The sequence below is a fragment of the Xiphophorus maculatus genome, chromosome 14 (genome assembly GCF_002775205.1).
Source record: "Xiphophorus maculatus strain JP 163 A chromosome 14, X_maculatus-5.0-male, whole genome shotgun sequence".
NCBI classification, from domain to species: domain Eukaryota; kingdom Metazoa; phylum Chordata; class Actinopteri; order Cyprinodontiformes; family Poeciliidae; genus Xiphophorus; species Xiphophorus maculatus.
The window spans coordinates 16,010,256-16,024,910 of NC_036456.1; the positions used below are offsets into that span (position 1 = coordinate 16,010,256).

General features: G+C 42.9%; 1 protein-coding gene across 1 annotated transcript in view; it reads right to left on the minus strand.

Moving 5' to 3' along the window:
* Positions 1-303: 303 nt before the first annotated feature.
* The window catches only part of adgra3 (adhesion G protein-coupled receptor A3), a 29,126-nt gene continuing 14,774 nt past the window's right edge, over positions 304-14,655 (minus strand). The window contains exons 4-19 of the mRNA XM_014470488.2: positions 10,283-10,354; positions 10,136-10,207; positions 9,868-10,028; positions 8,816-9,029; positions 8,573-8,737; positions 6,857-7,058; positions 6,623-6,772; positions 5,432-5,590; positions 5,179-5,346; positions 4,870-5,077; positions 4,570-4,778; positions 4,270-4,394; positions 4,012-4,135; positions 3,106-3,251; positions 2,588-2,683; positions 304-2,007 (exon numbers count right to left, since the gene is read on the minus strand). Of these exons, the coding sequence (XP_014325974.1) occupies positions 579-2,007; positions 2,588-2,683; positions 3,106-3,251; positions 4,012-4,135; positions 4,270-4,394; positions 4,570-4,778; positions 4,870-5,077; positions 5,179-5,346; positions 5,432-5,590; positions 6,623-6,772; positions 6,857-7,058; positions 8,573-8,737; positions 8,816-9,029; positions 9,868-10,028; positions 10,136-10,207; positions 10,283-10,354 (3,700 nt within the window). The 3' untranslated portion in view covers positions 304-578. The remainder of the gene's footprint in view (positions 2,008-2,587; positions 2,684-3,105; positions 3,252-4,011; positions 4,136-4,269; positions 4,395-4,569; positions 4,779-4,869; positions 5,078-5,178; positions 5,347-5,431; positions 5,591-6,622; positions 6,773-6,856; positions 7,059-8,572; positions 8,738-8,815; positions 9,030-9,867; positions 10,029-10,135; positions 10,208-10,282; positions 10,355-14,655) is intronic.

Genomic DNA, 14,655 nt, shown 5'->3' on the forward strand with positions numbered 1-14,655 from the left:
AGAGTCAGCTGTCAATCACATCCTGAGAGGAAATGAAGTCGGCTGGAGCCCAGAACGCGCGGCGATCTCATCGGCTCCGTCAGCAGGCAAAAGAAAACACCTACGGATGGCCAACGTCGCTGCTGGTCGCAATTAAAGTGCTGCATCGCTGCGGAGACGGGAACCCGAGGCCACCTGAAGGTCAGCGAGGAACCCAATTACCAGCTTGTCAATGTCCTGATGGGAGGAGAGCAGAAGAGCTCCGAGTCCCAGAGGGACAAAAGATGAATGTTTGTGATGCTGCAGGAATAAAAAACGTTTAAATGGGTAAACAAAACCATTTTATTACTAATCCAGGAAGCAAAAAGCGTGAGGGGAAAGACATACAATCTGACTTACAGAACTCTCAAATCAACAGTGTTGGATTAAAAGTTATAAAAAAATGAAACATTTACAAAAGCATATCTACAAGGACAGCTCAGTGGCAGTTTTTCTGCTAATTTCCAATATTTTCTCTGAAAAAAGTCAACATAAGAGATATTTCACAGTTTCAAGGCATGAGAGTTTTATTTATGCAGTCCACAGGAAGGAAACTGTTGCTATACAGTAGTTTCATGTTTCCACAGACCTGTTTTTATGCAGGCGCCGTCACCGTTCACTAAAGGCATCGCTTGTCCGTTTTTTCTTAGCGTGCCATTGTTCTGAGTGACCAGGTTGAGTCCGTACCACTTGCTGCTTTTGTTTTCTGATTCTGAGCTCCCTGGCGGCAGTACGGTGTCTTTACTGGCAGCTGGTGACCCGGCGGGAGCCGCCTGCTCTGCCTCTACGCTCACGGCGGTCCCGTTCTCGAGCAGAGTGCCGCTTCCTTTCTCGGAGAAGCGGGAGCGGCGCGGCAGACTGGCGCTGTCGCTGCTGTCCTGCTGCAGCTGGCTCTGATGACGCTCCCTGTAGGCCATGTATGCTGCGCGGCGACTGTTGCGCGCCGCCATGTCGTAGTAGTGGTGCCGCCTGCTGGGGGCACTCTGCACGCTGCCCTCCACGCTGGTGGGCACGTCATAGGCGTACTCTCGCAGCACAGTCAGCCGGCTTGCCCTGTGCGCTCGCGCTCTGTTCTTCTGATGTCTGCTTGTGCTTCCGTTAGCTGCCGGATTGCTAATGTTGCTCAAAGGGCGGAACTGCACCTCCACCGGTGCGACGTGCATTTTAATTTCATTGTCTAATGAATGCTCGGTCAGACTGCTGTCCAGAACAGCCGTGCCGTTGGCCGTCGCTGGGGCCGAGGCTGCCTTGCACTGAGCCGCCTCCGCGTGCAGGTTGGTCAGCTTGCTGCCGTGGCCGGAGTTGCGAATGCTCGTCGGGGCGCTCCTGTTGGTGTACGAAGAATCTGCGCTGCTGTGGCTGCATTTTACTGACTTGCCGTCGGCCTTCTCAGCCGTCACCATCACAGCGACGCCTGTCTGAGGCAGAAGGACCTCCTCCTGCGCTGAGTACACCCGCCTTCTGGAGCAATAGACCTGCAACCAGAACCGCCTCATGTCCTGTCTGTTGACGCAGTGGTGCGCCATCATGAACGCCCCGAGCGCCAGCGCAGTCAACCCGAAGAGGCAGGTGAACGCCATGTCGAAAGGATGATCCTGTGATACCGCCATGGCGCCGAACACCCACAGGCCTGAATACAAACCTAAAGCCCCCACTGCCCCGATAAGCTGGGCGGTGAAGGTGTGCTCGTTCTCCAGGGCCGAGAGGGGCACGGCGTGGGGAGCCGACCCCACGGAGGACAACGCCTCGTTCGGCTGAAGCTGCACGGTGAGGGGGTGGGAGAGGCTGCTGGGACCCTCAGGCGTGACCTCACTGCCGGCTGAAGCCAGATGTTGCTGCTCTTCACTGGACTCCTTCAGCTCATAGCGCCGCTCAGGGTGTCGGTGAACCTGCAGCAGGATGCTGAGGAAGTACATGCAGTCCACAAAGACGATGAACCCAGCTGGTCCGTAGAAAGCGCCAATGCTCGGCTCCCAGGCCATCCAGCAACTAAAAGAGAAGACGACCGGCAAGACTTAGACACCTGTCAATTTCTTTTATTATTATTTCAATACAGAGTGCACATCAAATGAACAAGTTGCCAAATAAAGTCCAAACTACAGATCTAATAAATAATTCAAGTGCCTAGCTTTTTTTTTCTATGCAAGCTTTGCCTCCAACTCTTTGCAGGTATTATCCCGTCACATTTAATGACAAGAGCTGAAAGTCTTTCGCACGCAAGAAATTAATTAAACTCTAAAGACTCCAGGACAGATTTCTCAATTAGTCAGCCATGGTGCCTGATCGGAACAGCTGCCACAACAGGGAGCAGTGGCGTGTTGCCTGAATGCACATATCATTAACAGGATTCCATAATCGGAACTTGGGGGAATAACGTTCTCCCTACCTCATATAAAAATCTGCATTATTCTCAAAAACAATGCAGTCGTGGTTGTCCTAATAATAGACCTCTAGAGGAATTGTGGTTTGAAGAGCTTCCTTACTAAATGCTGATGTCCAGATTTAATGGCAGCATTTCCATAAGCACAAGCTGGGAATTTTTAATTGCAGAGTGAGAGATCCTACTCACTATGGTGAATATCTTTGGCTGCCGTAGTTTTTTATGTTCGCTGCAGCAGTGATTCCACAGACAATGATGGGTATTCCTCCACCGATCAGGTAGAACCTGGAAAATAAAGCCAAGAAGGAACATTTCAGTGTTTGGATTTCCATAACAGGTCAGTTATGTTTCAACCCTGTACTAATAAACCAGAAAACACGTTAAAGTTATATAAATTACACTTATATAAATGCAGTTGGATTATTAAACACATACCCAGGAGTTCTGCACAAGACTCAAATTTTAAATTCTTGGTAAAAATTCTTCCGAAATGTACGTATAAAGGAAAATATTCCCACTGAACTTGTACAGTGGCTTCAGAATTGAATGGTTTGACGGAAATATGGACAAATAGACCGACATGGGAAAGGGGAATAGAGTCTGAAAAAACAAAATACTTTTCCAGAACGCGAAAATAGTGAAATTCCAGACTTTCCCATCCTGCCCAGAAACTCTGCTTTCATCATTTATAGAAGTTAGAAAGAAACCTGAGCATCGGTCGAGGGGGGGGCGGCGGCTCGTCCAGCTCCTCGTAGCGTTTGGCTTTGCGTGTAAGTTGCTTGTAAATGTTGCGTGCCGTCACGCCCACCCACAGGGCGGTAGCCAGAGTGGAGTAGTGCAACAGAATACCCACCTGAAAGAGATTAGCCTGCAGTGTCATGTGTGGGCAAAGCAGTTCTGTGAATTTATGACATCACAGTAAGTTCAACAATCAGTGCTTCAACTCTAAATAGAGACAGCAGAAATAAGCTCGCAATAAAAAAAAATTTGTGAAATTCAAAATTTAAGTTGAGTTTATTTATTCAGCGCAACTTTTATAAGCACTTCAAACTGGGGAAGACAATAAAAACCATGTTTAGGTCAGGCAGATTTGTATAGATTTACATTATGTCAATAAAAAGTGACAACAAGATGGCTAGTGGCCAAAACTTGCCCATATCTTCATTGGATCTCTCATTCAAAACCTGACCAAACAGAAAAGGTTCAAATGCCTAAAGCTGACGGGTTATTAGTAAAAAAGAGCTGCTAATAAATACTCTTTGACAAATAACCTAAAAAACAGAGGGGCCCAGTAAATGCAGGGTATATCAGTTGTTTAAATTAACAGTCTGCTCTGTTTCATTTTTAGAAGAACATATATGGTTTTGTAGAAGTGAAATAGTAATAACGCACTTTGAAAAGATGCACAGGCTCACCTCAAGCCAAGAAAACGCATCTCTTACTGAATTCCCCATGTTTCACAAGATCAGTTATCTTAGCCAACGGCATTTTCTTTCCCTCCCAGAAAACATCTAAATCCCTGGTTCTTTTATTACTGTCGACCACGAAGCTTGAAAGAAGAACACCTGAGAGTTGGAGTTCGAAGTGCAGAGGGAAGGACGATTCCCACTTACTGCTTGGCAGACACTGGCATATCGTGTCTGATTGATGCCGCCTACAAAAATCCCACAGGTGAGCGCCATGTGAAAGCAGAGGTTGACCAGCATGTGCCAAAACTTGCGACTCACACAAACAGACCTGCAAAAAACCCCCAGAAGCATCCAATTTTATATGCTCTGAATGTTTGCACTTTTTCACATTACAACCACAACAAACCTTTATGTATTTCTGCACAACTAAATTAACCATTACAAACTTATTTTGGTGTTTACCTGTAATGGTAGATGTAACTGATGATGATTGTGAACAGGCAGAGGAGGAGGACGACACTTGTAGCGTAAATGACTGGATGCAGCGGCTGGAAGCTTGGAGAGAACTGTTCGACAGTGTTCAAGTCCTAAAACAGAGAAATATGGAGAAGCTTCAGCTTTCATTCACACTGTGTATGAACCCTAGAGGCTATTCTAGCACTAACTATCAATGGCCACTAGAGGGCGAGACAATTGTATAAAATTATGAGTGACTCTGCTTCTTTTAAACATTTAAAACAACATGGGGGCAGCTCCACCTACCATGAGCAGACCGTAATTGCCCAGAGAGTTGCAGGACATGGTGGTGAAGTTGTCGTGGTTCTCCAGGATGCGGCAGCCCTCACTCCTCCACCCTCCCTGATCCCCAGCCAGGCTGAAATTCCAGCGGGCAGAGACGGCATCGGAGCCACGAGCGAAGCGCCGCAGGGTGATGTTGATGGGGGTCTTCAGGGAACGCAGAGAGATGCCGTCTGATGGCAGAGAGATTTACAGGGTCAAAATTGTCCGTTTTAGATGATACATGATTTTAAAGTCCCCCAAGACTGTATATACAGGACTTGCCCATCTTTGCCATGATGACAGGTGTGGCCACGCTCCTCTTCCTCCCTCCGTCAGCCAGAAGGGAGGTGTTCCAGGTGGAGGGGAAGAACTTGCCGTTGCGGAAGCCGAGCAGGTAGAGCTTGTAAACGTTATCGTCCGTCTGCCCAGGAGTAGCAGCCTGACTGAAGAGAGACCGCGGGAGCTGCAACGAAGCCTCCACTATGGTGCTCTGTTTGGACACAAACATATTTTACAGAATGCGCCCCGTCCTGGCCGTCTATGACGCCCGATTGGACACAAACACTGTGGATATTTCTGCTGGAAGCTGACCTTGTAGAGGCCAGAGGCGAAGGAGCTGGTGGTGTTGCATTTGAACGTGAGCTGGCGATCGTGGCCTGGCAGCCGCTCCGGGCTGGGCCTCTGAAACAGTATGCAGGTCATGCCGTTCCAGTCGTTGACCCTGACCGTGTGGGCCTCCAGCGCAATGTTGGGGGACGTCTGAGAGGACGACAGGAAAAACTAAATGCTCGTCTCCATCAACAAAAACCTGGTGAATGTTTTAGTGCTCGCGAGTGAGCCCAACCAGGGAGAAAGCTTGCGCCGTGGACAGACGGTAGGCGGATATTTTCTGCAGGGATGCGATGATGCGGCTGCATGCCATGGCTTCACGCTGGGCCATCCACAGCACTCTCTCGTCAGCCAGCATCAGGTTGCTGGCCATGTTGACCATCACCTCACCCAGCTGGGAAAGTGAAGAGGAGAAACTATAAATCTCATCAAGAACACAATCAAACCTTTTCACTGTGACACAATCCATTCAAATAGTTTTACATCATTTAGTTGGGTTTTATATAATAGGCAAAAACAAAGTGGTGGATATTTGTGAAGTGTTATCAAAACGCTAACAAAATCCAGTACAATCAACTACCTTCAGAAGTCATCTAACAGGTAAATTGAGTCCCCTGTTCTTCCCACAGCATTATCTGTTAGGAAAATTATCCTCCTGTTCATTTACTCATGAGTTTATTTTACAAGTTATGTTTTCATATTATTCTTTCATATTATTCTTTTCATATTATTACTCTATTATTCTTCTTTTTATATTTACTTAACTTCTCTTTCTTTTGTAGTATAGTATATTATTAACTTTGTTTAGGATGTTTGCTTGGAAGCTAAAAACGTTAAACATTCATGTGTTATTAGTTCCATATGTAACTGATTAGTTGTGGTCAGTCACATGCCCTTGTAAGGGCATGTCCACAGGAGGCTCCAGAATGTAAAGATGGTTGGTCAATTCTCTGTGTGACTGTGTGAAGAAGCCCAACCTCCTTTTTCTATACAATAAAGAGAAATGCAAAGAAAGAACTGGCAGAATTGAGTCCAGACAGTGTTTGACAGCGATTCGTCGCGTCTGTTCTCAATTCTCCTATTCTGCAGAAAAGAAATTAAAAGAAACCATCATCCACAACTGTTCGAAGATACTCGGATGTTATGACAAGATTTATTTTCCATTTGGGATAAATAAAGTTGTTTTTTTTTTTAAATTGTCCAGTAAGACTGAGGCTAAGCTGTTGTTTATTTCCACTTCACAATGACGTACTACCATTTCAAATGTCTAAAGATGAGATGGAAAAAGTTCACAAGAGACTTGTCATGTCAAAACAGGCTCGACGATAGAAAGTCTAACCAGCTTTAAAAAAGCTTTTCAGTGTTTTTGACCTCCAGCTGACTTACAGCAAACAGCTGCTTTGATCAAATCTTGTCATCAACTTACATCTTTAAACTTCTCCACAAACTCGCCAAGCTTCTCAATCATTTCAGCCATGAAGATGATGTCCATCTTGTCTGACAGGTTGGCAGCATCGATCGTGTACACCAACAGGCTTTGAGCTTTGATTACAACATTGGTCTCGTTTAGAGGCATCTGTCAGAAACACAAAAAGAAAGTTGATTCAATGTGTAAACAAAAAAAACAAAAGGGAAAGGAAAATAACAGTAGGATACAAACCTGGTTGATGACGTAGAGACCCCTGGTGACCTCTTTTTGAAACTGACACTGGGAGTAGTCGCCCTCTGTCCACAGCCCCTCGGGGCTGCAGTGACGCCATGCCTGTCGTTCTTCACTCAGGATGCCTGAATAAGCACGTGCGCTGGACGTCGGTAAGTTGCAGGGAAGGTAGGCTTTGATTCCTGCCAGAGTGCGGGGCCACCTGGATAAATTAAACTCTAGTCAAACTTATCTGTGTAACGTTTTCAATTTGCTCTTTCTAACCCTCATTTAAATTACATTTCAATGTGTGTATAATGCAATTGTCATTTTCACATTCAGCCACCAGGTGGCACTGCTGGCAAAGCAACAAAGATGAACTCCTACAGCAACATGTCTATGCTTTGATATAAATGCATTCAAATGTATTTTGAACTTGACTTGACTATTAAACTTGAACCTCGATTAATCAGTTTTTTTCTTAGCAGTAAATTCTTATTCTGGGCTTTCAATGAACCTGAGCAGTTCCTTTCCAAGATGAACGACTACAACAGACACCTTTAATCATATTTAAAGCATTTCCTCATGCTTTTGTTAATTTTACTCTGGGCATCTTGATTAAATTAGACCACCATGTTTACAAATCTACAGATTTGGGACCAGTTACATTTATTTAATACTCTTTAAAATGCAGTCTGTGATCTTGATCACTTTGAACACAGATTCAAATTCAAAAACCTGATCTAGAACCCAAAGGCAGTGAAATTCATCTTTGTGCTTTCGGGAGCTAAGAGTCAATAGGTTGGACAATAACTAGGAAAATCAGAAATAAAAAGTTAAGAAAAAAAACATATAAAAAGAATAGTGTCTGGAAAATTACAGTCAGTTTTCTTTGCTCCAAACTTATCAAGGACTGGAAAATGATAAAAGCTACTTCTATACTTTTTATTACAACTCAAAGAATCACCTTCACTCCTCCAAACATTCTTCCTGTTTTTATGGACATTCAGGTTAATTTTTGCCTCATCTGACCATAATACTGAGTTCCAGAAGGGCTTTACCAGATCCATGTGGGAAACTAAATGTTTGAGTCAAGATTGAAGACACTGCTTTTTAAACGAGACGCTTTTTAATTTAAAATTGACTTCTTTGGGGACAGAGGCACTGAAGTTTACAAAAGAGCTGTGTGGTTGCTGGGTTGCTACCAAACATCTTAACCAATGTCTTTTCATCAGGAGTTCATTGTTTGTCTCCAAGCCCTTTGCCAAGTGGTGATGTTTCTGAATAACTTGTACTTCAATCTAAAGTTGCTTAGCTCAAAGACTTTCCCCAATCTGTACAAATCTACAATTTTCCATCTTAGTTCTTCATTGAGCTCTTTGGACTTTCACATTGATCTTAGTATTAGCCAGTTCCAAGAGTGATTTTCATGCTGGTAAAAAGTCAAATTAAAAGACGCACAACTTACCAAAAATAAACATTTTTGATACAGTCCTGGTTGTCATGTTGGATTTTTTTTTTTTTTTTTTCCTAAAAATGTTTATCATTTTTGATAAGTTGGGTCCCATGATGACTTGATTCATAACTGAAGCTGTAAATTGTATAATCATTTCTCCCTAAAATGGAACAGTTCAAATAATTCAGTAAAAGCCACAAAACTGTATTGGACAGATAATGCCATCTTTGTTGTTCAACATTAAATTCAAGTTTGTGACAGCGTGACTTTTCAATATCCACCTGAATTCTCCTTTGTTGTTGGAGATGCGTTCAGGAGCGCAGTACTTGGCAGAACTTTGCAGCACCACAATGTGCACAGCCCTGGTTGTGTTCCCCCGGCTGGTCCGGACACGACACTCCCAATTCCCCGTGAAACCAGGCTGGATGTTTGAGATGGTTAAGGCACTGATTGGAAAAATGGGAACGGAAATTAGATGTTCATTTGACTTACAAATGCTTGGCAAACGTGGCCGCGAGTCTTACCTGGCAATGAGGGAGCAGTTCTGCACAATGCGCTTCTCTATGAAAATGCCTTGAGTGGCATCTGGCTTGACCATGCGGCCGTTCTGGTACCAAAGGACCTGCATGTCCTCAGCCACGAGCGAAGCCTGACACTGGAACGGCAGGCTGTCCCCCTGGAAGACCACCTGACGCTGGGACGGAGTTAGCTGGAAGGAGGGCAGCTCCAGCGGAGCATCTGGAAAGAAGCAAGGAGCTGGCTAGTAAATCAGTGTGATATTTAAAGGCTTTCCACACATTTTTCATATCAACATAGCAGACAACTCCAGACTCTGTTTTTTTTTAAGCATAAATGCAAAAGTCCACTATAAATTTACATCAGATTCTTGCTGTATATGTGGAAAATGTAAGGAAGGGAGGAACGGTCGGACAAATGTGAACACATCTAAGGCTGAAAAACACCAAAATAATAATAAAAAAAAAATGTCTTAGTTTGGGCAAACAAAAGACAAAAAGAATGAAAGGAAAATGAAGCTGAATTTGTGTGCATTTTAAAGCTACTTATAATTCATGTCAGGAAACGAGTTCCTTGTAAATCTGTGTCATGTTTTATAATCCCAGAAGGAGGCGAGAGCCAAACTGATAAGACATGAGCAGGTACAAACAAAGGCAGCGCCGGCCTGGGCAGGCTACATCTTATCTGACGTGTCATTGCACAAGCCCCGCTTCCACAAATACACAAAGCGAACCATTTTGACAACAAAATCTGTGCCAATTAAACTGAAGAACTTGCAAGGCTCATAACCAAGTTTATTAAAAACTGCATTTGAACTGTTCATAGGGTTGTTAGATGTCTAAGACCGCAGCCCTATAAACCCTACAATAAAGCTTTCATATAAATTTTTGTCATGACCCCTGATGGCAAAGACAAAAAGGCTTAAGATGCCAAGAAAAACAAATGGCACTCACGGATTGGCTGCTTTTAAAACAAAAGCCAACATCTTTATGGCCAGGCCAATGTGAGGGCATTTGAACAGAAAAGTCTGATTTTGTGTAGCTCCAGTTTGTGTCCTTACCGCATGTAAGGAGCTCTGGCCTCAGAGACGTTATGAGCTGACCCTGGAGTGACTGAGGGTATGAGCACTTTGTGTTCTTCACAGAAACATTACGGTCTTTGATCCAACGCAGCAGCCACAGAAGGTTACAGTCACAGAGCAGGTAAGGTGTCTGAAACTCTCTGCAATCAACAACGAGAATGATGTCTGTTAAACGGCTTTTATTGGATCAATGCATGATGGCTAAATTGAGCAAAACATATGAGAATTATCTCCTTAGCATACTTACAACGCCTTCAGAGACACCAGCCTGTCAAACATTCCCTGAGCCAATGAGGAGAACATGTTTCCTGAAAGGATTCTGCAGAAAAACACAGCTGATGTCAGCCCTTCACCAATTATACTCATTATATTCAGGATAACACAAAGTACTTACAGTCGACTCAGGCTCTCCAGGCCCTTAAAGACGTCCCCGTTAAGACAGCTAATGCTGTTGTTGGACAGGTCCCTGTAAAACATGGAGAGAAGGGGAAAAAGAGAGCAATAAACAGATTTCTTTATAACAATATAAAGGGAAAGTTAGTGAAAGAAAAAGAAATTCCATTTAAAAAGTAAAAACACCAAGTCTAGCAGGCAGGTTGGGACAGGGATGTCTAGCATTCAGCAGACTTGTTAACAACTTCCAAGACGGTACTAGATAATGTCTGTGTGGGCCTGCAGGGGGATTCGAAACTTTAAAAGGTGAAGCGGCACGGTGGGTGGTGATTAATCATCTATGATTGATGTCATACGCATCAAAAGTGTCTGTTTTCTTCAACTTTGGATGTGACGTGACACGACGTCTCAGGAAAACATCAGAGAGAAGTGTCCAACACACCTCACGGGAGGAATACCGGATGAATCTCGAGATGAACACGCAAAGAAGATGGATGTTGCTGCTACTGTCAGTTAGCTATGTCTCTATCGTTTAGAACCTCGAGGAAAGTCAACATTCACCCACAATCACCTCCACGGCAACCTTTAGTACAGTCGGGGTGTGTGTGCGTGTGCGCGTGTGTGTAAAAAGCCCTCCTTCTTTTAAACTACCATTTACAAACAGCAGAATCATACTTAAAACATTTTGCGTGAAAGCACAAATTTAGAATATATCATCTTGTAGGCAAGGCAACTTTATTTGTACAGCACATTTCAGCAACCTGGCAATTCAAAGCAAACAACTACTTCAGCAATACACAAGAGCACCAATTCCAACTTATTCCTCAAATAAAGATTAAGTTTAAAAAATTCAAACAACTGTTTTATCACAAACACCAATGTGTGTGGTTTGTTGTCCATTGATTTATTAAATTGGTTTCAGTGTCACTTGCTCTTGGCAAGTAAATAAAATAAACCTTAAATAGTCTTGTATAGAATTGTATTTCTTGTTGGCATTTAAAATCATTGCGTCTTGCAAAAACCTCTTCCAGCCCAATCACCTGCTGGAGGCGGGCACCGTCCCACCAACACCTCTGGCGACAACCACGGAGAAGATACAGAAAATAGAAGAAAAAGTTGCAAGAGACTAAATTTAAAACTGTAAAATGTAATAGTCTCGGGACCACGTTAATAAATAAATATTCCTCCAGTAATGATTGAATTTTAGAATTCTGCCAAGAAAAAAATTAAGAGATGATGCAAGAACAGCCATCTACCCAGCAGCTGAATTACACCTTGGAGTCCTTGAGAAGCGTAAAGTTATACCTGGAAACTGGCTGGTCGTCATGTGCCAACTTCAAAGTGTTTATTATTTTTATTATTGGTGTTTGTCTTCAAGGTAGCAGGCGGGGAATTCACAGTGTGAGGTTATTAGTTCCACTTGACAGAGAATGAATAACAGCCTGTTGCTGGCTTGCCAATTTGAGCGAGTATTGTGCGCCGCGGTAAGGACAGAGCAGGGGATGGAAAAGTGGAGGTTTGAAAGAGAGGGGCTTTCCCCCTTCAGTTCCTTTTTTATTGCCTTGATTCATATTATAAAGAAAGTTAAACAAACTTCACACAAGACGGGAGATCATAGTTACCATAATCAGCCACTATGTTGGGAATCTTACTAAATGTGCAAACCAGACCGGGTTCCCAGAACATTTTAATCACTGCTTTTAGACGTTGCAATAAAGCAAATTAAGAGCATGAAGGATGGTTTCAGCAGAGCACATCAGCTGCTGCGTATGACATGCTGAGGAGAAGCAAAAATAGCCTAATGTGATTAGGTCTGAGCAGAGCCTGTTCAGCTGTTGGAGGAATGCACATTAAAAAGGGGCTGCAGCCAGAAGGATCCACTGCTGAGCAAAGTAAGGGTGTTAAAATGGATTCAAACATTTCAAACTGAGGAAACCGTATCAGCTGTGGGTAACGGAAGGTAAAAGACACAATCATGATGACAAGGAAGTACACCCATATTACCCCCTTGGGGGTATTTGGTTTGCAGTTTGTGTTTTCAATCTCATTTTAGTTTAATCTTAGTATGATAACATATTGAATTTATATACCTTCAATCTAGATTCAATACCTGGAAAAAAAAAACCCAGACCATTTACACAACAGTTCACTTTTTGCCTTCCTTAATTTTAATTTTTAAATTATTGATGCTTAAGGCAGAAAAGAGGGAAAATGAGGAGAAAGACTTATCTTAGAAATGATAACCACTAAATTTTTGGGGTGCTAAGAATGTGTGATGTAATAGTTTAAACAGAATATAAGAGGAGTTAAAGAGTACTGAACAAAGTTTAGAAAAATCTGAAACTTGATAATTCCCTACTATTATTTGCAAATGCAGGGCATGTTTGGAAATCATTCTATCTATACTGTGTGCAGAAAAGCTGCAATCCAAAACCTCAGCAGCTTTTACTTTAAATCTCCTTTTCAATGGCCTTTGCCAACACACTCAAAGCAGTGGTAATTTTAATTAAAGAAATGCTGAAGGAGAGGGACAGATGGGGGAATTAAAAACCAGCTTGTCCTGAGAGGAAGAGCAAAAACATTATGAGCAAAATTTTCAAGCTTTTCCAAGACGTTCTGGACGGTATAAACTTTGGCAAACATCATGAGCTACTTAGAAGCTGGGGAATTTTTCATCATTGCCAATTAAGTCCTTTAAATTTTTCCAAAAACTTGAAGATGCGTGTTCCAATTTTTGATTTTGATCCATCCTTGTAAATGAACTGAGACGTACTGAGGGTACGATTGAAAAGGAGTTATTTTTAGGTAAAAATTGGACTTCATTCTTAGCGAGCGACTCCATGTAAGGTGTTGCATCCGCACAACTAAACAACTAAACTAAACAAAACAAAATGTTTCAGTTACTGCTGATCTGAGAGCAGAGCGTGAATATTGAGAAGAAGAATTGGACAGGAAATGAGAGCAAGTCTGAACCAGGGAGTCGACTGCCTTCATGTTGAGCTCTTTATTGTTCCACAGCAGCAGCCAAGCTAAAGTTTGTGTTGGCAGGCGCTGGCTACTATCTGATGAATCCAACTCAAGCTGTGTTCCACCTCAGTCTCATGCAACGGACTCAGATGCACAGCTTTACACCCACGAGTCACAACGAGAACAGCTGCACGCCACCTAAGATTAGATTTCCACATTTGAATAAGATCCGGACATAAATACAGTCAAGTCCTCTTAACTTTATCAAAGACTGAACACCTCTGGAAGAAGGCCAAAGAAAACAAAAGGCTGGCAATAGACTTCTGCTTCATGATGCACCTTCGTCCTGAAAAATTCAGATGCTTCTACAGTGGCCAAGCTTTAAAAATGAATGAATGATTAAAAAAAAAAAAGATGTCAAAGAGAGACAGTCTTAATACAGCAAAAGTTCTCCAATGTCACTGCCAGTTCTTTATCTCCAAAATGTGTTCTGGAAGGTGTGAGAATACATTTTCTATGCTTGTACAAATGAACCAATCACAGATTTTTAGGCTAATTTCTAATCACTCATTCTGTCCAACCCTTTCATACAGATTTGAGCAGATTCTGATTTGACGGACTGATCAAACATAAAATCAAATGGGGCGTGCTGTGGTGGCGTAGGGGTTAGCGCGACCCATGTTTGGAGGCCTTGAGTCCTCGACACGGCCGTTGCGGGTTCGACTCCTGGACCCGACGATATTTGCCGCATGTCTTCCCCCTTTTCCTTCCCCTTTCCTGTCAGGCTACTGTCATATAAGGGACACTAGAGCCCACAAAAGACCCCCTGGAGGGGTAAAAAAAAAAAAAGTAAAATCAAAAGTCAATTCCTATGTGCTTCTCTGTAGCATGGTGAGGCCTCAAGTCTCCAGGCTTTATGATGAAAACAGTGAGGTGTCCATGTCACTATATGACATGGATTACTCACACTTTAAATTTTAAGAGCAACTCATTCTCATAAATTCTCATCTTTATGGAAATGGACCAGGGAATGAATGTTATTTTTCCAGTGAGTAAATTTATAAGTCCATTTGATGATGGAACTGCAAAGATTAAAAAAAAAACATTTACTTTTGCAGCAAACAACATATTTTAGGGGGAACCAGTTTGTTTGATTCAAACCAGATAATAGAAACAATTTGATTTGCAAGTAGCTGGAAACATCTAGAACAGGCAGGAAAGGATTCAAGTTGTGGTGTAATGAGTTACAGACAGCTTTTGCATTAAAAACATTGGGTAACGATCACCGGTCTGCAGGAGGCCGAGTGGTCGCATCATTCAACAGCTTGGAATGTGATGTTTATGCGTTCACAAGGGGGGGTGTCATACCAGGGTATGACAATAATTTTGATTATAGTCTGAATTTCA